Below are 23,961 nucleotides of genomic sequence, written 5' to 3'. Positions count from 1 at the left end.
AAATTGCAGAGGGGACATCTGTGCCCTGAGGTTGGGGGTTTTAAAACAATCTCTGGGTTTTACAAGAGCCTAAGGCAGGATTCAGCCTTCCAGTAAACCTCCAATTACCTAAACCTCCAACTACCTCAAGCCTCTGTTTTCCTCTCAGGGCCATATCCACACCCCGCTTCGTGCTGTGCTGACTGCTCTCCACTCTCACACAAGTCAGAGCTTAGAGCAAGCCAGCAGCAAACAGGATGGATGAGAGGCTAAGTATTTAGCAAGTGTGCAGGAGGAATGCAGATGTCACCTGGAGCAAGTCCCCAGGAGACTCATACTTGCCATCAGAGAGGAGCTGGGCTTTTAGCTCAGCAGTGTTGCTGGCCCACTGCAAGTGTCCCAGGGGCTAAGTGAGCCAGGCTCCCACTGACCCCATAACCTGTCTGCACTCAGGCTTCCCAAAATATTGCTGAAGGCAGAGACAATATAAGTAGACATTTGCAGAGCACACTGAAACTCTGTGATCACATTTTGGAAAACCACACTGGTCTTCCAAATCCTTTCTGTAGCACTCAGCATGCAGCCCTGACCAAGCTGGAAGGATGTCCGCACACAGCATGGCAAAGGGAACAGCCATACAGGTTTCGCTTGAACGCAAGAGCTTCTGTTAATCTGCAAAATGTGCCTGCAGCCACATGGAAAAGGACCTTTGCAAGACAGAATGGCTGTGAAATATGGAGAAGTGCTCTCCTGAACTTAAACACACTCCAAATCACTTGCCCTGAGACTCCAGCAGTAATAAATGGCTAGCATAAGAAACACAATCTGACTCTGAAAAATTAGCATGCTTACAAAATTTCAAGCAATCCAAAGTATCCCTGAAGTGTCATATATTTCACAGTTTCGTATACATTTGTGTCTCTTTGTCTTGCTCTTCAAAGGCTTTCATTGGCTGGTTGCCTGAAGGAAGGGGAAGGATGGTCTAGTCTATCCCCAACTGCATGCATTTTTAGAGCATGCTAACGAACACGCTAATGAACACAGTCTATAAAAAAAAATATTCCTTTGCAAGGATGCCCTGCTTATAGCCCTGACAGGAAAGGAACAGCAGCTGTTTCCAGATAATTATTCAATAGCATTTGTTGTTTAGCTGATATTCCTCCAAACTGATGTTCTGCAAACAGAAAGCAGATAACAGTAATGGCTTTCATGTGTTTTGAAAGCTCTTCTGCTTCAACTGATGCTAAAAGGAAAAAACATGTCTGAAGTCTTTCTCTACTGTTTGCACCCCAGTGACACAAATACAGCTTATAAACAGCAAAGGTCAAATGGAACTGTAATCACAGCAGAAAGTCGGACTAGCGTGGTGAGAATGCTGGAGTCAACACGATGGTGCCACATCTGTAGCACAACTCAAACTTTGCTCAAGTGAGGACCTGATCTGACAGCCGTCAGCGAGAACTGTGTTAGGTGAATGTAGCTGCTCCCAAATGCAGGCACCATCCAGTTCTAAGCTGGCACAGAAACCAGGCAGACCTGCAGGTGGTCCAGGCTAGGGATTGTGGTGGTGAAAATAAGCTGGGGAAAAATTATGGGGGAAGGGGAAGAAATTGCAAAGGCTTCAGTAAATAAAATGTCTATTATTTGTTTAAACATGTCACTGGCTATGTACAAGGCTGGCATCAGGCCAGTGCAGCAGACTTTGAAGTCAGTGTCCTGTAGTTGATTGCTGGGCTGGAGGACAGAGGCCGTCCGGCTCAGCTTACACCCAGCAGCCCAGCAAGCACAGCAGGGGAGGGCTGCAGGGGACAGCACTTGTGCCTCTGCCCCACAGCAGCACAGCCCCAGCTAGGTCATTCCTGACAGATGTGCAGCAGCCAACGGCCATCCCATCCACCCCCAGCAGCCCACTCCAGCGCACCCTAACCCATGGTCTTACCAAGTCTTTCCTAATTCCCAGCCCAAGCTTTTCAGTTGCTGTTTAAGCCCATTACTTACTTATCCTTCTACAAGCATGAACAAGCAGAACCATTTATTTTTTTCATGCAGCACTTTTTAAAGGTTTTTGCACCCCGTTTCTCTGCAGCAGCCTCATCTCTGAGCCGATCAGCCCCCTTTCCCTTCAGCCTATCCTCACTGATCCCAGTTCTGACTCATTAATGATTTCTGTTGCCACCCTCCAGACCCTTCCATGGGTTCTTTCAGACGCGGGGCCTGGAGCAGGGCCTTGCTGTTCCTTGTGTCCATCTGACATTCCTCGTGGTATTCCCTAGAAAGCTGCCTGCCAGTCTAATTTCTATCTAAGGTCACTGTCCACCGAGCACTGCAGAAATATCTCTGGTGGATTAATCTTCATTCCTTCCAGTGCTCAATCAGCTGCCTCAAGTGTGGCTGACTGTGACCTGCCTGTAGTCATTTCCAACTGTCCTTCTTGAACTGTATCCAATGTATTTCAGATTATTTCTTCAATTACTCCAAAACATCATTTTCTATTGCAATCTGTTAGTCTTGAATGAATCAGAGTTAAGAAGCATGTCTTCTATCATCCAAGGCATTAATGAAAATATGGAATAGTAGGAAAAATTCCTGCAGAACATGATTTGATATATTCCTGTGTTTAGACTGTGAACCATTCCTAATTCCTTTGGTGACCCACAGTTATGCTCCTTTCTAATGCTAGTCTCATCCAGATCAAATTTCTCTGGTTTGAGTATGAGAAAACCAAGTGAGATAATGTCAAAACATGCTTAGAGTCAAACTACGTGACATACTTTGTTTATTCCTGTAGCAGAAATCTGTCATCTATCCATAAAAGGAAACTAGTTGCTGTGGTGTCGTTTGTTCTTGAAGAATCCATCCTGGCTGTTACTCACCTCCTTGCTATCTTCAAAATCCATTTGTATAGATTGTTTGGTTACTTGTTCCAATATCTCTCTGATTGGAATTGTAATTTCCAGGTTTCTTCTCTCCATCTCTTTTAAAGCAGTAAATTATGCTCTCCCTGGGGAACCAGAGGTAGTTGCTATTACTCTAGCCTTGTGTACTTCAGACTGTTTGGGAACATTCAACTATCTGAGCATTCTCCAACCTGTTCTCCAAACTGATAACTGGACTTTCTTTTCTCTGGTTACTGAAGGTTTTTGGCTATGGCCTGTGACTGATAAATAGCCATTTATCTTTTTAGAGAAGATGGTTCAGAAAGGCATTATATCCTGTCACCATCTCAGCAATGTCCACAGTTATTTTTCCTGTTTATGGAACACAGACAGCCCTTTCCGTTGTCTTCTCCTGGCTACAGAAATGCTCTTTTTCTCATGATCCTGTATATTTTTTACTGTAGGTTTTCTGTTTTTCTTTAGCTGCTTGTGTTATTTTATATTTATCCTGAAGAGCTTAACCTCTTTGAATGATGTATATTTTTTATACTATTTCTTCTAGCACCTTAACTTAGCAAACAGCTGATAATTCGTCCAAGTTATTCTTTAGATATTCTTCACCAGATGGTAAGCTTGCATCTGTAAAACTGAGGTCAACTGCCACCAGCACTGACTTCCTTGGCCCAGAGGAAGGTGTTTTTGCACCTCAGTGTGCCTTTCTGTTCCTAAAGCCATGAGGAATTTGGTACAAGCTCATCACAAGCTCAGCTGCAGTGATCTGCAAAGTGAATTTTCCCAAACCCACACTACAGATGGGGTAGATGGGTTGAGGAACTGCAGAGCACGTAGCTGCAGGAAGGATAAGACTTGTGGCTCACCTGGGTGTGTGTATGGGTATCTTTATGACTTGCTCAGCCTTGTAGCTCATCACAGAGTGCCAGGCTTCCCACAGAAGCCATTGCAAATACTGCATCATGGTGCTGCTTTAGTGCAGCTCTCAAAGATGATGTGGTATGCTGAGCCAGGAGATCTACCCCTCCCAGTAAACAGGTCTCATTCTTCCCATGAGCTCTCATGAGATTCAAGGGACCAGAAGCCCTAGGATAATTGGCAAGGACGCAGTCTAGTTGTGAGGATAGTAAACATTCAGCAGCTCCATGCATGTTGCTCTCTTTCTGAAGAACTTCTGTCCAAGAATCAGCCAGTGTCCAGGTGAAAAAAAATGCCACTCAGGGGCTCACTCAACCTAGACTGTAAGGAATCCAAAAAACCATGGGATGGCACGGGGGCACCTGCCGTCTGTACCTTATTGCTGCTCTAGTCAGGTAATACTCTCTGCATTTGTGTTCTGCAGACTGAAGATTATCTCAAGCACAAGATCAGAAGCAGGCCTGAACGATCAGACCTAGTCAATATGCACATTTTACAAGGTAAGATGGTCTAAGATTCTCCCACATACTTCTTGTCTCTCCTGCCCCACCTGGATTCCTTTCAGGACTCTCATCACAATTTACTTTGCCTCAGCTGCTCATGAGAGCCACTGTCAAAGGGGGCATGTTGTATAGTAGTCAGTCCAGATCCAGTCTTTGGGTGGAAGACACACAGTATTCCCCTGACAGGAGCAGACACACGGCCATTTAATCTCTGTCCCATCTCTGGCAGAGACCAACATGAGATGGTCTAGAAGACAGTAGGGTAGAAAACAACCATGAAAGAGTACTCTGTTAGAGGTACAGAGGTCTGATCCTCATGAAGTGCAAACCTTGGGCACTTGTGGTGAAAGCCCTGTAGCAGGTGGCTCTTGTATCTTCCCAAAGCTGGACGTGTTTTTTATTTTTTTGCCATTATTCTTATGGTGATGCTGAATGAAATGAAATGAAAGCTGATGGGAATAACAACCCATGCATTGCCGTATGAAAAGGTCAAGCTCTGCTATGAGTCTGTGAGCCCCAGCACCTTCTTCCCCAGCTTCATGTCTCATTGCAGCCAGGGAGCTGGCAGTGCTCTGCTGCATCCCATCACAGGCAGCAGATCTCTGCAGTGTCCCCCGTTATCTCCAGAGATAAGGAGCTCCTCTGAGACAGGGAGGATGTGCAGCCTCCCTCCTCAAATCCTGTCAGTCCCCTAGGAAAAGCAGATTACTCTCTGGGAACTGTAAACGCTGGCCCCTGCTCTCACTGTGGATAAAGTCCATATTTCTTTTTCCTCTGGCATGCTGGAGGTCTAAGCCAGGAGTCTGTGATAGATTAATGCCACTGCCATCCTTTACCCTTGTCTCTCTATCCCTAAAATGAGCCAGCATTGCTGCCCATTTAACAGGTGAAAGTGTCTTTTCCTTAGGTTAAACAACTGAATCAAATACAGACTGGAATTGGGGCTGGTAGCAGTAGAAGAGATGTGGAGGTGGCTGCAGCCACTGCTGGCAAGACACAGAGCCTGCCTAGCTGTGCACCAAGCACCTGGCTGTGCTGCTCCACACACACTGCTGGGCTGGGGCCTCTGCTCACACATGGGGGTGTGCCCTGGATTATCATGGATTTATATGCCCAGCTGGTTCCTAACAGGACACAAAGGTGATTGAAATGGGGCAGCTGGGACACTTGCCATCATCTAAATGTCTTCCAGAAACACCTTCTGTTACTGCTCACCTCAGGGACCTTGTGTGAGTTCCACACAATCTAGTCTGAGGCCAAGAATGGCCTTACCTTAGCTCTCCTGACCTCCTGCAGAGCATTATTCCCTGGTATCAAGCTTGTGTTGTGCACAGTATCTCTTCCATAAAAGCGTCCAGCCTTTGAAGGCAGCACACCTTAGATGCAGCCATTCTTAGTTGAGATTCCCAAGGGTATGGATGCAGTCTAGTTTAGGATCATGCTCCCCCTCTACCCAAGCTAATGCTATGAGAGGAGACAAAGCATCTTTGTTTGGGAAATTACCATTTGCTGTGGTAATTGGTCACTCCTCTGTCACCACTCAGTAAGTGGGAGTTTCTCAGCTGGGTTTGGTCTGGCAGTAGTTTCCACGTCTAGCTGCCTTTATTATGTTCCTCTCCACCAGCTTGTTTTTCCCCTGGAACAGTGTCCTCACGCTGCCTCTAAACGTTCCGCTCCTGAAGCCTCAGCTTTTTATCTTCCAGCGTAAGGCATTTACTCCAATTGTCAAACACTGTTAATGGTTCTTTTCTCCAGCTGTTCCCCAGAAGTACAGATCTGCAAAGCACAGATCTGCATTAGACCACAAGAACCACTGGGCTCCTGGTAGGCAGGAGTCAGAGTCCACTTAGACTCTCAAGACAGTCACAGCTTAATGAAGTTTCCATTGCAGATCATTCCTGGGCCTTGGGGAGAATGCTTCAGCTGCAGGCTGGATTTGCAAGCCTAGGTTAGAAAACAAAGGCTTTTCCTTGGGCATGGAGAAGCTTGACCTCGGGCTCAGGGGACGACCCATGTCCCAAAGCCCCATCTTGCCTCCAGCCTCAGAGCAGCTCCTGCTGGACATTGAGCTCTGCTCGTGTCTTGGCTGCAGTCCAGAAAGGCTGCGCTGAGGGGAAGCATGTTCTCAGCAAGCAGTGTGCTTACAGATGGCCCTGGTCCTGAACTGATACCTTCCATTTGGCCTTTTAGACTCAGCTGCAGAGGGGTCCATTCAGTCCACTCAAATGAAGCTGAAAAGAGCCCGACTGGCAGATGATCTCAATGAAAAGATTGCTCTCAGGCCGGGTCCTTTGGAGCTGGTGGAGAAGAATATTATTCCTGTCGACTCAGCTGTGAAAGAGGCCATAAAAGGTAGTGGAAGTGAACGTACATTTTGTGTCGTGTGCATGGCACGGGGCAGGGGCTGGAGAGGTTACGAGGACATACAGCAGTGACTGCCTGGAGTTAGGAGTAGAAGCCGTACATTATTTAAATTTCCTTATTTCCACAGTATACAATCCTGTCTGGCACAGCCTTACTTGGGTCCGTGAAAAGAGTTTTCATCTTAGAGCATCTGTGATAGAAACACAAACCATTTTTCAGCCATGTCCTCTCAGGGAGAACAGATCCTTTTTTCCCTGCCCTTCCCTGTCCAAGACCTTGAGCACATAAATGATACTACTGGAGAAAGGACATTCCTTCCTCCTTTACATGGGAGAGGGCTTGGGTGCACACGTGTGGACATCAGGCCAGCCTGCTCCTGCTTGTGCCCTGCCAAACTCTTACATCCCAAGGGGTGAAACAGCCCTGGTTCAATGAGGCTGCTGCTCTGTTTTTCCACTGATGTTAGTGGAATGCAAGGTCCAACAGAGTAGAGGGAAAGGGGTGCCAGACTGCTGGGGAATATGAGGAGCTGACTGCATCCCAAAGAAGAGTACACTCCTACTATTTCCCAGTGCTTGGTTTACGCCTAAACTCAGTGTTCCTCTCTCACCCACCCCGCAGCTGGAGTAGGGAGGCAGGATCCCTTGTGGTTATTTCCCCCATGCTGCTGCAGGAAGGGCAGCTGACATAAAGGAAAATGGTGATTCAGAGTTCACCAGTGCCAAAACAGGGAGATCAGAAAGCAGAGAAAGGAGCAGGAAAGCCTGCAAGGTCCTTTAGTGCCAGCCCAGGAGTCAGTATTTCTGAAGTCTGGGCTCATCTCTGTGTGTCCGAATTGGACCTCAGGCCTCAACTGGGGCACTGAGAGCTGTTCTGCCTCCAGGAACTCCTTGTTCTGTTGCTCCTCATTCCTAAATTCATGGGATTATTTCCATTGGCATAATCCCATGTCAAGTGTCTATTCTGGGCTCAGAGCAAGACAGGGACAATGGCAGAGCTCTGGGACAGGAGGGGTCTTTGAACTACAGGAGCGATGCAGAAAATGGGAACTGAGACAGGAAGCACTTTGACTTTGGTTTCATCTCAGAAACCAGCAGATACAGCATGAAATACTGCAGGCTTAGGCAGTCCTCTTCCCTGTCCTCCAGTTGTTCCTGCTCTTCGTTTCTCCACTGCAAAGCGCACGTGGGGTATGCACGGCGGTTTCTGTGGTCTGGTTCTTGAGCCACTCCGTTTTCAGCATTTCACAGCTCTTGCCTCTGAAGGTGAAATGTTCCAGGACTCTGTCTGAAGAGGAATTTTCAGGGAGAGTTCAAGCAAAATCTCCGCAGCCACTTATCGAAGGAGAGAAGAGCGAAAATAAAAAACCATTAAAAAAATCCCTCCTCTTATAAACAATCAAGGCAGTTTGAACATGATTCACTGGAGCTGAGGCTTGGAGGCCAGGCAAAGCGTGCCTGAAGATTTTGAATGTTTCTCTCCATCTGCCTTGTCTGGAGCTTGTGGTAAACAGAGATTTACAGGACAAAATTGTTAAAAACAAAAGTCTGGCTTTAAATGATTTGCTCAATTTTGAAATTTCTCTCTTTCATAATACTCTTCTATCAATCACATGCACAGGAAAAACATGTCCTGGAAGCCAGTTTTATCCCATTTTGGGTGAAACACACAGCATGTAAGGGTCAGGCATTAAGCTATTTGGGTGCCATCAGAAGCAGGGGTGTAGCTGCACCAGGCCCCTCAGGTTTCTGTAGAAGAAGCCTCAAGCTGAAGGATCCTCAGACCGATTTTCAAAGTCGGAGGCAGTTTGCTGTGCTTGTGCCTTGGGGCGGAAGGTTGAACAAGGAGCAGAGATGAGCACTGGCACTTCTGAACGTTAAGCCTTTTGTTTTTGCAATACCAGAAAGATGACAGGGTTTAAAATCATTTTACTTCAACCTTGGAATCTCAACTGTTTATACAGCGGAAAGTTCAGCTGACGTGTTCCTCTAATCACCTCCGGCAGGGTGAGCAGAAAGTGCCAGACCCCAACCGAAAGCCCTAATGTCCCAGTGACAGGAGGCCGCCAGTGCCCTACATAGCTGAGCAGTGATATAAGAAGCTTTTTTTACCAGGTCCTTGTCATCACTTTGTCCAAAATGTTTGAGAGGACAATACCCAGTGCATTAGAAACAGCCCCAAGCAAACACCATTCTGCCTGAGATTACAGCAGAGACATGGGCTCATGAAACAACACGACCAGCCCCGGGCTGGGCGAGAGCAACAGATAAGGGCAGCACTCCCTGCTCCGCACAGGCCCCCAGTATCAAGCAGCAGGATGCAGCACATTCCTGTCATGCTCCAGGCTGCTGCTGTGTCCTGAAGGTCCCTTGGGCTCTGTGCTTTGGTACGTTTTCTCCTCACATGCCTATGGAATGCCAGCCCAGTGGAAGTCTTGCAGATCCACAAGTCCCCTTTTCTTGGACTGATTATTCCCAGGAATGGATGCCCACACTTGGCTGTAGACATGGGGAGCAGCTTCTGCTCAGTCCGGGCAGCAGACTGGGGTGCCTTGCATTTCCTCAGGGAAGGTAAAGCTGGATGACTGCGTCTGATGACAGCTGTAGAGGAGAGGGGACAGGCCCTATTTCCAGACACACAGGAGTAACACCAGGCCCTGCAGAGCAGGGAGGAGAGAGGCTCTCCTCAGCACACTATTGATCTCATATCCCTGTGCCTGTCTGCCCCATGGCAAGGATGCTTTTGGGTTGTCCAAGCAGACAAAGCAGCTCCTCTTCAACACCAGGGTCCCAGGGGAGGCTGGTGCTGGTGACAGGGAAAGCTCAGGATGGGGACAGACAAACAGGACACAGAGCCATGTTGTCACAGGATACCAGCAACTGCTGACTGTCTCTTCCCAACAGAAGCTCACAGCAGGCAGCACACTCTCCATAGGGGTCCAGCTGCTGGTGGTGGCTCAAGGAGCCATCCTGGGGTGAGCAGCCAGGGCTCCCTGCTCTCTCACCCACCCTGGCACCACGAGCTGAGGCAAGTGGAGATAACCTTTATCTTTCAGATAGGGGCAGGGGTCAGAGCAGGAGGGTGTGTGTTGGTGAGAAGGTGCACATTGCTAGACCGGCAGCACAGACAGGTGGAGGCTTGTCCCCAGGCCCTTCCTATTTCCCCATTTGTCACTTCACTATCAGTGTGCCAAGCTGCCTGACAAATGCCAGATGTGAGCACGAGGAGATTATGAGCATGGCCATGTTGCTCCTTCCTCTACCCCCACCTGCATCCCTCCCAAGCGTCACATGAGAACTTTTCTTTTTCAGCACTTCATTTATCAGTTAAAGCCTGGGGTCAAGAGCTCTTGCCCATCTGACTAGGAGATAGCATGCTGGGAGCTTTGCAGAGGGGAGAAGCAGTGTCTGTGGCAGGCCTTGTGGCAATGAAGAAATAATGGCAGCAACTTGAATCATTTCATGTGGGTGAAGCTTGTGGACAGACATGGGACCTGGAAGCCTCTGTCCAGCTGCAGCCAGGTGCACTCATGTTGACTTTTCTTCCAGGAATGACTGTGTCACCCTCCAGGTGGAATTCAACCTCAGTTCTTCCACTGAGGATGGGGTTCTATAAGTGTGATTAAGATGCTTGGCTGATTGAGGAGAGAGACCCTACTGCCTCTCTCCCCATTGCAGTCCAGTGGCAGGACAGGGTAGCCGAGCTGTTCCTGTGCAGCCTGGTGGGCCTGTGGTCTCTGAGAATGCCTCCTGCTCTGCCAGGCCAAGCTCCTCCTGAGAAACATGGTCTCCAGCAGCTTCATTCATACAGCCATGGGGCCACGGCCTACGGGCTCCTTTCCTTGTCATATTGCAGCCTTGTCCTCAGTCTGCGCTTTGAGATGGGATGAGGCATTTGAACACATCGAGCACCATGCCTTTGGCTTGTACCCAGATCTTAAAAACGTTGGCACTCGTGGCAAACAGAGCTGGTCCTCTGGGCCCAGACCACAGGGTGCGGATGTTGCCGGATGATCCGAGCACTCCTCATGCTGCCTTCTGCTCACCAAGCAGGCAGATGTGCCCACTGTTGAACCCACACAGGCAGCCGGGAGCGGGAGGCAGGGAGCTGGGAGCGGGAGGCAGACGGCCACTCCTGCTGCAGGCAGGGCAGCTGGGCATACCCCTAACCACCACCTCTCTTCACCTGGCAGGCACACAGGTGAACTTCTCCAAGCCATCCGATGCGTTTGCCTTTGAGGAGGACAGCAGCAATGACGGCCTGTCCCCGGAGCAGGCCAGGAGCGAGGACTCCCAGGGCTCCACAGAGTCCTCAGCAGGCACCAAATCCTCCGAGCTGCCGCCCTCAGCCCCCTCAGGGCCATCCCAGGTGGGTGGCACCACTGGAAAGCTGCGCTTCCCCGCTCTGGTGGGGCAGGGGCACGGCTCCCTGCTCTGAGGGCACAGCCAGGCTGGGGGGCCGGGGAGGCTGCAGGGATGGGCTGGGAGGACTGGTTGTGACTGGGAGGGCAGTGAGGTGGCAACACTGAGGCTGGGCTTGAGGGAACTGGGAAGGACTGGGGGAAATGAGGATACCAGGCACTGGGGTGAGCTGAAGAATGTGCTCTAGGCTGAGAGGACTGGGGGGGGCTGGAGGGACTGGGTTGCATTGAGGTGAACTATAGGGGAGTGCAGGGACTGCATCAGGCCTGAAGTAGCCTGGGGGACTAGGGAGAGCAGGCTGGGATAGGCACAAAGGTCTGAGATGAACAGGGAACTTCTGGGGGAGACTTTGGACAGAGGAATGGTGTGCCAGCTGCCTGATTCGGGAGAAGTGTCTTCTCCTGAAAATGGCCCCAGCCCCAGCTGCTGTGAGCCTGGACAGGGCAGGCTGTTCCCTTCCCAGGAACTGCACGAGGTGTCCAAGCTCTTTGTCTCCTTTCTCTGGGCAAAGGGACCTCAGCAACCTGGTTCAGACCCTCTGAGTTCAGCCCCTCTCCCTGCAGGGAACCAGTGTCAGGGACAGGGAAGGATGGCTGTGAGGACAAGCTGTCTAAGGGGCCCACACCTGCCCCATATCCCCTCTCACATTGCACCTCTCCCTTCCAGGATCACCCCTGTGGCACTGAGGGCAATGCAGCAGAGCTGGCCTCAGGCCAGAGTGGCCAGTGCAACAGCCCCAAGCAAGCGGTGGGGCAGGACAGCCCACCTCTCCCAGTGCCCTCCGTGGTGAAGGTAATGTCTGCATATCCACACTCCCTGGGAGAGGTAATACCTGCAGGGCAGGTGGCTGCAGCCAGGCCAGAAGTGCCCATGTGCTGCATCCCATGTGACTGGGAAGTTTGAGGGCTTGGTCTTAAAGGCCTGGAATAATGAGGAGAGATGGATCTCATTTTGTGGTTATAAAAGGTAGAGCTTCTGTACTTGCTAGAGGTGACTGCCCAGGTCCAGCATTGGAAACATACCCTGGGACTGCGAGCTGGAGATATAAGGCAATACAGAAATACCATCAAGGCAAGGAAGGCCTTTTTCCATTCCGTGTGTTCTTCAGCGCAGCTGGGATTAAATGTTGCCCTGGAGGAGTCCCTCACATGCATGATTAGCTGCTCATGGAGCCGGGCTGTCAGGGTGCCAGCAGGACCTGCCCTTGCTCTATCCAGGCCTCCAAGTTCCCACAGGATTGTCAAGAGCTTTTCTCTCAGCTAATTCTTTTTCTTCTTGGACCAACAGTCAAAATCATCCAGTGATAGCAAGAACCGTCACAAAAAGCCCAAGGACACCAAGCCCAAGGTGAAGAAGCTAAAATATCACCAGTACATCCCTCCAGACCAGAAGGCAGAGAAGTCCCCTCCACCTATGGACTCTGCATATGCAAGACTCCTCCAGCAGCAGCAGCTGTTTCTGCAGCTCCAGATCCTCAGTCAGCAGCAACAGCAACAACAGCAACAGCAGCAACAGCAGCAGCATTTCAACTACCCAGGGATGCACCAAGGCCAGATAAAGTAAGTGACAATGTGCCAATAGCAGGGCTTAGTTGTATCTCTCTCCGAACTTTCCTATTCCCTTTCCATTTGTGCCAGTGCATGGGAGATAAATACATGTAAGGGAAACATAGCAACCTCCCAAAAAGCTGTTCTGGCTTTGTGCACTAGCTGGGAAACCTGTGACCTGCTGGTAGGTTACCACCAATCTCCTTGCAGCCCACTGGTTTTCCTTGGGGTTGGTGGTCCTTCAGGTCTTGTACAGGAGATAAGAGTCCCAGGGGAGCAAGGAGATGGTACATTATAGCACTGGGCACAGAGTCCCCAGAGGGCAGCCATGTTACCCCATATCTCCTTTGTTATTTCAGGCAATCAAATGAGCAAATGATCAAAAGTTCAAATGCTTCATCAACTTCTGTCAGCAGCACCCCCCTTTCTCCTGTGAAAACCACCTTTTCAGGCCAGACTTGTGTCTCATCTATCAAGCCAGGCCCTCTGCCATCTAACCTGGATGATCTGAAAGTAAGTGAACAGTTTGTCAGCACAGGAGCAGAATTTTATAGTCTGAATGTTCTTTGTGTGCGATGTAGTGCTGCAGGGTGTGCTGATAGGGACTGACTGTGTGTTACAGATCAGCGTGCACCACCACACTGTGTGCAAACCAAGGTGTACAGCGCAATGGAGCAGGAATTGGTCAAGGTGGTGATTACTAAAAACAGGGATTTGCTGCTATGTGTGCATCACATGAGTGCACTGCTCCAGTGCATATATCAGCAAACCCTACATCTTGAGACAGCTGCAGGCCAGGACATCAGGTCCAAAACTAGAGGACAATCTGTGTTTCTGTTCTGACAGCTCATGACCCCTCAGCTTCTGTAGTATTATGGTGGATATCTTGGATACTGCCAGCAGAACAGACAGGAAGTAGGTCAGCATGGCCTTGATACCCACCCAGGTACTCAGCGTCTCTGCAGTCATTGCAAAGCCCATGCTGAGATCATGATGCTGCAACTCCTCTGCCAGCAGCAGCCAGGACAGGTCTACTCTCTGCACAAGCAGGTATCTCTGGGAGACTGCAGCTGTGAACACTGAGTAGTACCTAAATCTCTCATGTAGGCAAGGGCACAAGGGAGAATCATTCAAATCAATGATTGTTATTTTTTTTTTTTAATAGAGCCTCAACCATAGGGAAGACCGAGTCTTTTTAGGAGCAGAGACCTTGGAGAAATGGATTTCTCCTTCACTATTAGATGAGGAAATGAAATGGGATAGAAGTAACATGAGTTTGGGCATAGGAAAACGTTCTTCACTGAGAGAGTGGTCAAGAACTGGATCAGACTCCCCTGGCAGTGGTCATGGCACCAGGCCTGACAGAGTTTGAGAAGCATACAGACAACACTCTCAGACATAGGGTTTGATTTTTGGGTGGTCCTTTGTGGAGCCAGGAGTTGGACTCACAGGATCCTTCCAACTCAGACTATTCTATGATTTTATGATTCTGTGAGTCTATGATTCTATGACAGTGATAACATTGCCCTGAACTTGGTGCTGATGCTTGAACATGGAGCAGCTAGCTCCAAATGTATGCAGTCGTGTTGTCTGAGCTGAAGGATGCCATCATCTTATTCCTGGGCTGTGTTGAAAGTCCTCCACTCATGTAGAAACTTACTGCTAGGAAGGGAATCCTGGGTTATCTCCATGGCCCAAGGACAACTGCTGGCTCATGGAGAGCAGTCAGTTTTAGTGGAAGAAGGAAGGTTTTCCCATTAGAAAGGGTCAGGGTCCTGCAAAATGTGTGGTGATCAGGGCTGTGTATGGTGACTGAGCACCTGGGGAGCCAGAGCAGGGAAGCTGTGATGTGAGACTTCTTGTTAGAAACGTCAGGTTTCTAAAGCACTCGCCTTCAAGGGGAAGCACTGGGAATGACTGTTGGTGACTTTTCTTCTAGGTGTCAGAACTGAGACAGCAGCTCCGAATAAGAGGCCTGCCTGTATCAGGTACCAAAACAGCACTGATGGAACGGTTGCGGCCCTTCCAGGAGTGCAGCAGCAATGCGGTGCCAAATTTCAGTGAGATCACAACTGTCACCTTTCCAGTCACTCCAACAAGCACCTTGTCAAATTACCAGTCGCAGTCTTCCACCAGCATGTTGTCAAACGGCTTCTACCACTTTGGCAGCACCAGCTCCACTCCACCCATCTCTCCAGCCTCCTCCGACCTCTCTGTGAACGGCTCTTTGCCAGACACATTCAACGATGGGCCCATGTCATCTCCACAGTTTGGTCTTCAGCCATCTCCAGTTCACGGTAGTGCTGAAGAAAGCCTGATGAGCAGCATGAACGGAGGGAGCATCCAGCTGGAGCTGGAAGGGATTGACACAGAGAAAGACAAGATGCTGGTGGAGAAGCAGAAGGTCATCAATGAATTGACGTGGAAGCTGCAACAAGAGCAGAGGCAGGTAGAAGAGCTAAGGATGCAGCTGCAGAAGCGAAAGAGAAGCAACGGCCTTGAGGAGAAACAACAGCCCTCCCAGCATTTCTTTGGTGTCCCCATCAAGCAAGAAAATGCAGTGTCCAGCTGTCCCTTCGCATCCAAACAAACTCCTTTGAAAGGCCAAGCCAGCAGCTCGGATAAGTTAAGTAACTGTGGGGTGCCTCAGCTGTCTCACATTGTAAATAGCCACTGCTTGGAGCCAGCAGGGCAAAGCACCATCACCTCCTCGACATTCCTGAGCCCACAGTGCTCCCCCCAGCACTCTCCACTCGGGGCTGCAAAGAGCCCGCAGCACATCAGCCTGCCGCCGTCCCCCAACAGCCACTATCTCCTCGCGGTGTCCCCCGGCTCACAGACAGAAGGGCGCAGCGCATCGCCCCAGACCAGCAGTTGCCTTCGCACAGCATCGGTAAGTGGAGAGCACCCCAGCTGTCATCTCTGTGGTGAGCACACTCGTGTCTGTGGGTATTCACACAGACATCCCTGTTTGAGCTCTTTTCTGTCAGGTTGTAAGTGCTGGCTCCTTGATGGGTGTGCAGGGGCCACAGGAACACGAGGGGCTGTCTGCAGGGGCAGAGAGTAGCTGAGATGGAGAATGGGTTAGAAGCTGATGGCACCGCAGCGTCCTTTGCAGGGCATTTCCTAGAGAGCCCTGCTGCTTCCACATCCAGTTGCCCTTGGGGGGGGGAAAACACAGATCCTCTGCCCCATGGAGCCCTGGCATAGCTCCCTCTGCCCCAAGTGAGCACTGGCAAAGTTCCCTGTGTCCTGCAAGAGTCCTGGCACAGCTTCCCCTGCCGTGAGGGACCTGGCACAGCTTTCTGCCCTGGGGAAGCTTTGGCACAGCTTCTTCTGCCCTAAAGGAGCCCTAGCTCATCTCCCACTCCCCTCAGGGGAGGCTCTGGCTCAGCTTGCCATGCCTCTAGGAGAGCTCTGGCACAGTTCCCTCTGCCCCATGGAGTCCTGGCTCAGCTCCCTCCACCTGGGAAAGCCCTGGCACAGCTCCCTCTGCCCCATGGAGCCCTGGCACAGCTCTATCCACAGCAGGGAAGCAGCGGCACAGCTCCCTCAGCCGCTGAGAGGTCCCTTGTACTCCTGGGGGAACCCTGCCACAGAGTAGGAGGCCTCATCAGCATCTTACTAAGCCATTGCAGCTCCTAACAGTGCAACAGTGTATTTTGACCACGGGGTTGAAGGAGGGCAGTTCTCCCTGTCATGTGGGAGGCCTTTTCTTGGGAAGATAGTAGAACAGGGTTTGCCACTGGGGTCTGCAGTCAGGGGCTTGCTCCCCTCAGGCCACTGGCACAGCAGAGTTGTCCCTTCAGTGTCTCCATTCCTCATTCAGCCCTCAGGATGAGTGTGAAAGCTTGCAGAGGGGCACGTGCTGCCAACATACAACAGCAACATAAGATGCCACTGATCACAGCCCCATTTCATCCCAACACCCTACCTGGTGCAGGAACATACTGTTACAGTACCCTCATACTGTCTGTAAAATACTCACAGTGACTCAAGGTGTGCGACACATCTGCAAAGCGTTCAGGGCAGATGCAGACACAAGCACGCTCGATGCAGCACAGCCATGGGGCAGCACGACACCCGCTGTGAAACACCCAGCGCTCGCACAGGGCAGCTCCTGAGCCACAGTCCCACAGCTCACACACGGAGCAGTGCGCCACGTGAGCGGGGCAGGGCTGCAGGCTGGCAAAGTAGGATGCAGTCTGTCATGAGGACAGTGATGTAGGGGACACAGGCAGTTGGTCTATCAGTAAGATGGACAGAGAGGAGCGATGCGGTAGGGGTGAGACAGGCAGAGTGCTGCAGTGGGACTGGCAGTGGTGTGCAGAGCTGTGGGTGCAAGATGCAGTGGGACAGAGCATCGTGGGGCAGTGGGGTACAGCACTGTGGAACAATACTCTGAGAGAGGCAGTGGGGCTGCTCTGAACAACCAGAGCATCAGCAAGGAGGAGCAGCACCTCAGGGGCACCTCCAGCTCTTTCCCCATGTCCAGAGCACAAGGGGCATGCTCAGGGGGTGGCCCCACAGTGCCCTGCTGCTCATCCTGGTTGTGAAACCCCACTGTCCAGGGCTTTCCTCGTGAGGGACACTTGTGGGGCTGAAGGCAAGGGGGAATGGCAGCTAGCAGGCACCAGACCTTTGGTGAGGGGTGAGTTCCCTCCTGGAAGAGGATGGCCTCTTCCTGGCAAAAAGCTGGCACTGGTACGCAGCTGTTTGGCATGGGCATGGGAAAGGCCTGTGGGCTGACCTGGCAGTGACTCTTTCAGGCAGTCTGCCCTGGCCTGTGCTCCATGAGATCACCAAAAACCAGTGGTGATAGAAGATGTCCCCAAAGGAAGGAGGTGGGAGGCAGCTTGTGGCTTGGGGGAACATTGCTCTCTTAGATGCAGCCGCTCTCCCTCTTGCTCTGCACGTTTACAGCTGAACAGAGTTCTGTAGGACCATGCTCACGGTTCTGGATCCCACTGGTGTCCTCAGAGCTCACCAAAGGAGTTATTCCCTCTCCCTGTTTCCTGCCCAGAGACCAGGCACTGTGAGCTGATCCCATCCACAACACCGTTAGGTTTTCCTGGTGCCGCTCTGGCTTCAGCTGGGGAGACAGAGGGTGTACTGCATGCCAAGGAGCAGAACCTTTTCCCTGTGCATTGATTCCATTTCCCTGTATTTCCCCCACGCAGATGACTACGCAGGCAGGTCAAAAGTTTTCTATTCCATCCCCAAGTTTTTGTAAGTCAAGCCCAGCCCTCTCAGAGGGAAAGCAGCCTCCACCCTATGAGGATGCAGTAAAGCAGGTAACTGCATGATTTTTACTTTCAAGAGGGCCATGGCTGTGCAGAGTGATCTTTTGTGGTTAAGGTAGCTGCAGTGCTATGTGACAAGCAGACTGTTGAGCCACTTTCCAGGAAACCTCACCCACCCTCTGTAGCCCATTAGCAAAGTCCCACTCCAGGCCATCTGCTGCCCTTAGCCATATCCTGGAGTGGTGCTCCCGTGAGGAAGACTTCCTCCACCACCTGTGAACCCATCACTTCTTGTTAGAGCCTGTCAACAGTCTCAGTGCCGGTCATCCTGGTGCTTTTAGGAACATGGAGCACTACCACTGACAGTGATGAAAACTGGCTTATACTGGCTAGGAGATATGTGGGCAGTCCTTCCAGTCTGCAGTCAGGGAGAAGAGGATGCTGTTTCATTGTCCCCAGTGCAGGGAGTGGAAGCAGGCATGTGCCAGTGCTGGGTGCCAGGTCCAGAAGATCTGTGTGTCCTGGTTGCTCTGGGGAGAGGCAGTCTGCAGTACCTGCTGAGCACGGCTCGGTTGCAGGGAAGGGGGAACCTATTGCAGTGCTGTCTGGATCTGCTGCGCTTGTCCTTGATCCCCCAGTGCTCATCTGAATGCCACTGCCAAACCCCTGCATCTCATGTGGGGTCCAGAGCTACCTACCTGGTGCATGGCCGGAGGGACTCTCCTCCTAATGCCCTCTACTCTCCTCTTTGCCGTTTGCTGCAGCAGATGACTCGAAGTCAGCAGATGGACGAACTCCTGGACGTGCTGATTGAGAGCGGAGGTATGCACTGCTTCTCTGACCCCTCCAGGGCTTCCCCTCTATCAGGTGTAGGTCTGTAGGGCCCTGAGCTCTCGTCGTGCCTCTGGGAGCTGCCCAAGCTGGGTACAGCTTTCATTTTCCTCCTTACACCAGGAGCACACACAGAGGTCAATTCCAAAAGCACATGGGGCCTGTGCTGGTGAGAAAGCCTGCCAGAGCCTGCTCCCACACATGCTCTGGATCAGTGCAGGAGTCTGGGCTTGGGGCATCCCGAGCAGCCTGCTCAGAAAAGATGGCAGGGTGTCACCGAGCCTCTGCTGCCCTCCTCTCCCATCGCTGCCAGTGCCATCTCCCACGCAGAGCACCATGGTGCCCTCCCCCATGCAGATCGCTGCCTGTGCCCTTTTTCATGCATGACCAACCCATCCCCATCCCCAGGGGGACAGCTGCCAGTGCTTGTGCCCTGGAGATGGGTTCCAAAACTGGAGGAGCTGAGATGAGAAAGCAGGAACACCAGGGGCTTCTCACAGGGAAGATGGGTCGGCGATGCCAAAGGGATGGATTTGGGAGTGGGTCCCTGCAGGCATGCCCAGCCCAAGAGTTTTGCTCAGGGGTCTCAGCAAGTGCCTCATGCCCAGCAGTGATGAGAGCTGCCAGAGCACCTCAATTCCCTCTTGTTTGTTTAACAGAAATGCCAGCCAACGCCAAGGAAGATCGGTCCTGCCTCCAGAAAGTACCTCAGATAACGGTGTCTACAGGGAACTCCAGCACTCCGCTCCCAAAGCCGTCTGCCCCGTTCGAACAGGTCTCCTCCTCCCAGCTCCCATTCGAGCACTGTCCGAGCGCTGGTGATGCTCACCTCGAGGTCCTGCTGAATGCCCACAGCCCGCTGGGGAGAGTCGGTGAAATTACCCTGCTGAAGATGGGAGGAGAGGAGTCCCACTTCGAAGGGATGATAGAGGGGTTCTCCAGCAAAGCCGCAGATGAACTGCTCACCTCCCAGGAGATTTTACAGACTCCCCTCTCACCCATGGAAACGCAGCTCTCCCCTTCCCCAGCTGATGGCTCCGGTTTACAAATGAGTTTCACTGAATCTCCATGGGAAACGATGGAGTGGCTGGACCTCACCCCCCCCAGCTCCGCCACCGGCTTCAGCTCACTCACTCCCGCAGGCCCCAGCATCTTCAACATTGATTTCCTGGATGTTACTGATCTCAATTTAAACACCAGCATGGACCTCCACCTGCAGCAGTGGTGAACAGAAGGGCAGTGGAGGCAGGATACTGTGAGCCCGCAGCAGCCAGCGCAGTGTTTCCTTCGTGCTGGAGAACACGTAGGGCTAACATGCCATGTTCAGGGGAAACTGGAGCCATTTTCCCAGTGAATGAACTTGTTTGAATTTTCAGTTACTGCAAACTGACAGCACAACAGCTCTGGTACTTTGGTTTTCTTCCACTGACACATCTTCACAAAGGATACCAAGTGCCTTTATCAACACTCCTTTAGATTGACAGTTGTCTATAACTTCATTTTTGTTCTTTTTATCATCCCCCCCCTCCAGTTTTAGCAGTCACTCCCATGAGAACTGGAGCAGCTCACAACAAAACCGCATGGTGAGGAGAGCTCACCTGAGAAGCAACAGGGAAGCAAGCACCCAGAGGTTGCTGCCCCTCTCCCTCCTGCCTGTGCAGCCCTGTAGGCCATCCCGCAGGGCTCCCCTCAGCCTTGCCCAGGTCAGGAGGGCTGGGAGCATGGAGGAACAAGGGCTCTGCCCAGCCAGGGCAGTGAGCACACCCCTCTGTACAGCCAGACTCACCTCGCATCCTTCCTCCTACCCCCAAAGCCCCGGAGCTGTGCTGCCCCAGTCCCTGCACAACTGTTTGAGCGAGCGAGAGATGGAGCCCACCGTGTTTGTGGTGGTACCTTGGGATGTTCTCAGACTGTCTGGGGGTCCGAAAACCAAAGAGCTGAGTCAGGATGCAGCCCGAGGCCTTGGAGCGGAGAGGTGTGGACGCTGGAGGCAGGCGCTCAGGCTGCAGGTGCAGGTGTTGAAGGGATGTGGCATTCCAGAGGAGCTCAGCTTGTGTGGTACAGATAAAGAGATGTGTAATGCGTTGTGGTCCAAGGTAGGAGCAAGTCGTATGGACAATCCAGCATGGCTTTGGAGGGGCTGTCTCTGCAGAGCCACAACTCGGGGTGGCTCTCCACCACCCAGCAGCCAGGAGCAGCCCCACTCCTGAGCACGGAGCAGGGCTGAGCAGGTCCTTGTGGGGCTGCAGTTTTGTGTGAGCATCTGCTTTTGCTGTCTCTGCTCTCTGCCATCCAGAACGCTTCCTTCTTCTCTTCCTCCTTGATCCTCAGCAGTGATCCTCTTCTCTCCTGAGTTTACTCCGGCATCACCCAGCTCAGAGCGAGGCCGTCTGGAGAACAGCTGTGAATCACTGAGCCTAGAGGAGCTCGTTCTTCTGAAGCCAGCGGAGATGGATGCAGTGATGCCTCCACTTCGAAGTCACCAGCATTTCTCCTGCGAGTCTCTGTGCAATATCCTTCCTCAGGCTCCGGCGAGAAGGAGCCTTCACTTCACTTCTTGGCTGCCACCAAAGAACTTGCTACAGACTCTTTGACAGACACGTTGGCTTTGCAATTCTGGTTTTGCCAAAGTAAATATTGTTGCTGACAAAGATTGTTAAACTATTTACAGACTGAGTGTATTTAATATTTGTGTTACTGGAAGGACAGCGCATCGGCGACGCGGCACTGGGGAGGTGCACTGTGGGTGCGCACCCGGGTGGCCCCGCTGCCCCCGCTGCGTCTCCGGCTTGTGGCGATGTTGCATGCTGTATAAAGAACACGGCAGTAGCTTTTGAGTCACTATTTAAAGCCTCACTTTTCTATTGTACAAATGGTCACAGTGCACTGCTAGGATAGACGGTCACAGGTTGCGTTTTTTTAATTTCTTTTTCTAAGGGAGAAATTTTTAGGAGCCGTTCCATGGAGAATATTAATAGCACTTGAATCAGAGTAGTGTTAGCTGCTACACTGCGCCGTTGTACAGGGCTTTCCAGGTAACTTTCTCCTCTCAGCAAATGTATTTCCTTATTTAAAGGGATGCTGTCAGCTTCGAACTTGTAAACAAGCACATTTCCTTACCTATGTTACCAGCAACACCTTCATTATTAAAAACCCCTTTGCCTTGCTGCTCTGCCTGCTCACAGTCTGCTGCTCCATTCCGCCCACAGCCATTGGCCCATGCCAGCCCCCCACCTTCCTTACGGATGTTTGCTTTTAAAGGAGAGGGACGAGGGACAGGTATCCAGCCCTGCAGGACAAACTGACCGCACAGCACAGAACGGTGTAGGCTGGAGGGGACCTTAAAGATCATCTAGTTCCAACCCCTGCCATGGGCAGCGCTGCCACCCACCAGACCATGCTGCCCAGAAAGGAAAATCTGTGCTTGAAGACATGTGTGCAACTTCTGCAGCTCTTCCTCTGTATCCGTGGGGTTCTCCTGGGTCTCCCTGTCTCAGGTCCTCCCGACACAGGCACGGCCCTCTGCTCCCAGGGGGCTCCTTCTCCCCGTACCCACTCATGACCATATCCAGTTTCACTGCACCTCTCCCTCAGTTCAGAGGGTTCCGAGGATGCTTCCCGCCTGCTTGCAGGGGCAGCTGCCTGCCTGTCCCAAGATGGGCTTGAAAGGTGGAATGATCCAGAGACACTGCTCCAGGAAAGTGAACCAGAGAAGATGTAGATGACGTACCAACTAGTTCCTATGAACGGCTTTTAATCTTTTAACCACACACTGCATAAAAACCCTGTTGTGATAAACTGCCTGGGCTGAGCCAAGCTCTGCAGCCCTGCTCCATGCCATTGTGCTCTGCATCTCGCAGCGCTCCCGCCTGCTGCTCCGTGCCCTCGTGCCGGGCACTGCTGGGGCTGCTCCATGCCCACTGCTCCATGGCCCCAGAGCCAGTGCCCCTGGATTTGCCCACCTGGTTTTCCCACACGGCCCTTCCCAAGGGATTTAAGGTCCAGGGATTTCGCTTCCTGCTGCAGCCAAGCAGCAGATCCCGTGATGTCCCATGCTGGGTTTTACATATGCCCTCTTTGTTTAAGGCTTTATGTAAGGCTTTACCCTACCCCAGGCCTGCAGCCTTGGGCTCTCGGGATCCTCCTGTGCCCCACCACACCCCACACCCGGCATCTCCTACATTGTGTTTCACTGTGGGCATGGCTGGCTCTTCCTACACAGAGTAACTACTGGTAATTACTAGTTATTAGTTACAAAATATATACATAGCAGTGTGTTGCATCACAATTCTAAGAAAGCAAAAACAAAGCAGGTAATGGTCATCCCCTCATTAGATAATTACTGTTAGAGCTGAACGAGCCAAAGCAAAGCTCGCAGCAGGCGACAAGGAGCCCAGGTGCACTACAACAGCACAGGGCCTCAGCAGAGGCTGCTCAGCACCTCCTGAGCTGCTCAGCAGTAAGAAAGCGCTATCCAGGAACATGTGAACATGTGCCCTTCCAAGCACTTCCCCTTCCTAGTGCCAAGATGAGCCAGCACGGTGCAAGGAGATGGCTCCAGCACCCTCACTGGAAATGCACTGCTGAGCCTGCATTCTTGCAGGAAGCAGGAACTGGCTGCATTTCAGGGTGGTTTCCACCAACATCTTGAAATTGGGATCAATTCCAAATGTCTTCAGGAAATCATTGCAATGTGGAGTCCCAGAATCTGAGGGAGGGAGGCAGGAATGAAGGATGAAAGGATGGGAGGATGGGAGGGAGGGAGGAAGGGGAGTGGGAGGGAGGAAGAAAGGAAGGAAGGAACGAAGGAACGAAGGAACAAAGGAAGGAAGAGGGCTTGGGAAGGGAGGAAGAGTGGAAGGAAGGGAGGGAGGGAAGGAAGGAAGGAGTGAGAAGGGAAAGAAAGGTAGAGGGATAACACAGGATCCTGGTGCAGGGAGTTAGGAGATTAGCCATAGCCTGACATATGCAGAAGGTTGAGGTACAGCAGCCCATCATGCACCCATCGCATTTTTCTCCATGTTTTGGTATTGTTTCTCTTAAAGCATCTTCAGCTGGTTGAGGTGTGCTTGCCGGCACAGAGCAGCACTCTGGGTCATGCTTCTGCAGATCCCTGAGCTCTCAGCATGTATCCTGGGTCAGTAGGACTAGGAGTGCTCATGAACAGGATGGCTCATGAACCAGCTCTGCAAAAACCTGGCGGCCCTCATAAACACCCAACAGCCTCTCAAAATGAACCACTTGTAGTCAATACTTTGCAGAACTGC

The 23,961-nt window shown here is 51.6% G+C and overlaps 1 protein-coding gene across 12 annotated transcripts in view; it reads left to right on the top strand.

Annotated features, from left to right (window-relative positions):
• MYOCD (myocardin) overlaps positions 1-23,443 on the top strand; it is a 229,533-nt gene extending 206,090 nt beyond the window's left edge. For 7 of the 12 annotated variants that reach the window (XM_021414981.1, XM_021414977.1, XM_021414979.1 and 4 more), the window contains 9 exons: positions 4,210-4,285; positions 6,479-6,640; positions 10,845-11,020; positions 11,740-11,865; positions 12,361-12,632; positions 12,980-13,133; positions 14,560-15,513; positions 18,628-18,685; positions 19,354-23,443. In XM_021414981.1, the coding sequence (XP_021270656.1) occupies positions 4,210-4,285; positions 6,479-6,640; positions 10,845-11,020; positions 11,740-11,865; positions 12,361-12,632; positions 12,980-13,133; positions 14,560-15,513; positions 18,628-18,685; positions 19,354-19,922 (2,547 nt within the window). In that variant the 3' untranslated portion in view covers positions 19,923-23,443. Of the gene's footprint in view, positions 1-4,209; positions 4,286-6,478; positions 6,641-10,844; positions 11,021-11,739; positions 11,866-12,360; positions 12,633-12,979; positions 13,134-14,559; positions 15,514-17,800; positions 17,915-18,627; positions 18,686-19,353 lie in introns of all 12 variants that reach the window. The other 5 variants (XM_021414982.1, XM_021414986.1, XM_021414990.1 and 2 more) reach the window with 4 other exon arrangements.

The sequence above is a fragment of the Numida meleagris genome, chromosome 17, assembly GCF_002078875.1.
Source record: "Numida meleagris isolate 19003 breed g44 Domestic line chromosome 17, NumMel1.0, whole genome shotgun sequence".
NCBI classification, from domain to species: Eukaryota; Metazoa; Chordata; class Aves; order Galliformes; family Numididae; genus Numida; species Numida meleagris.
Note: the sequence above shows the minus strand (reverse complement) of the source record. Positions and strands in the feature narration are given on the sequence as shown.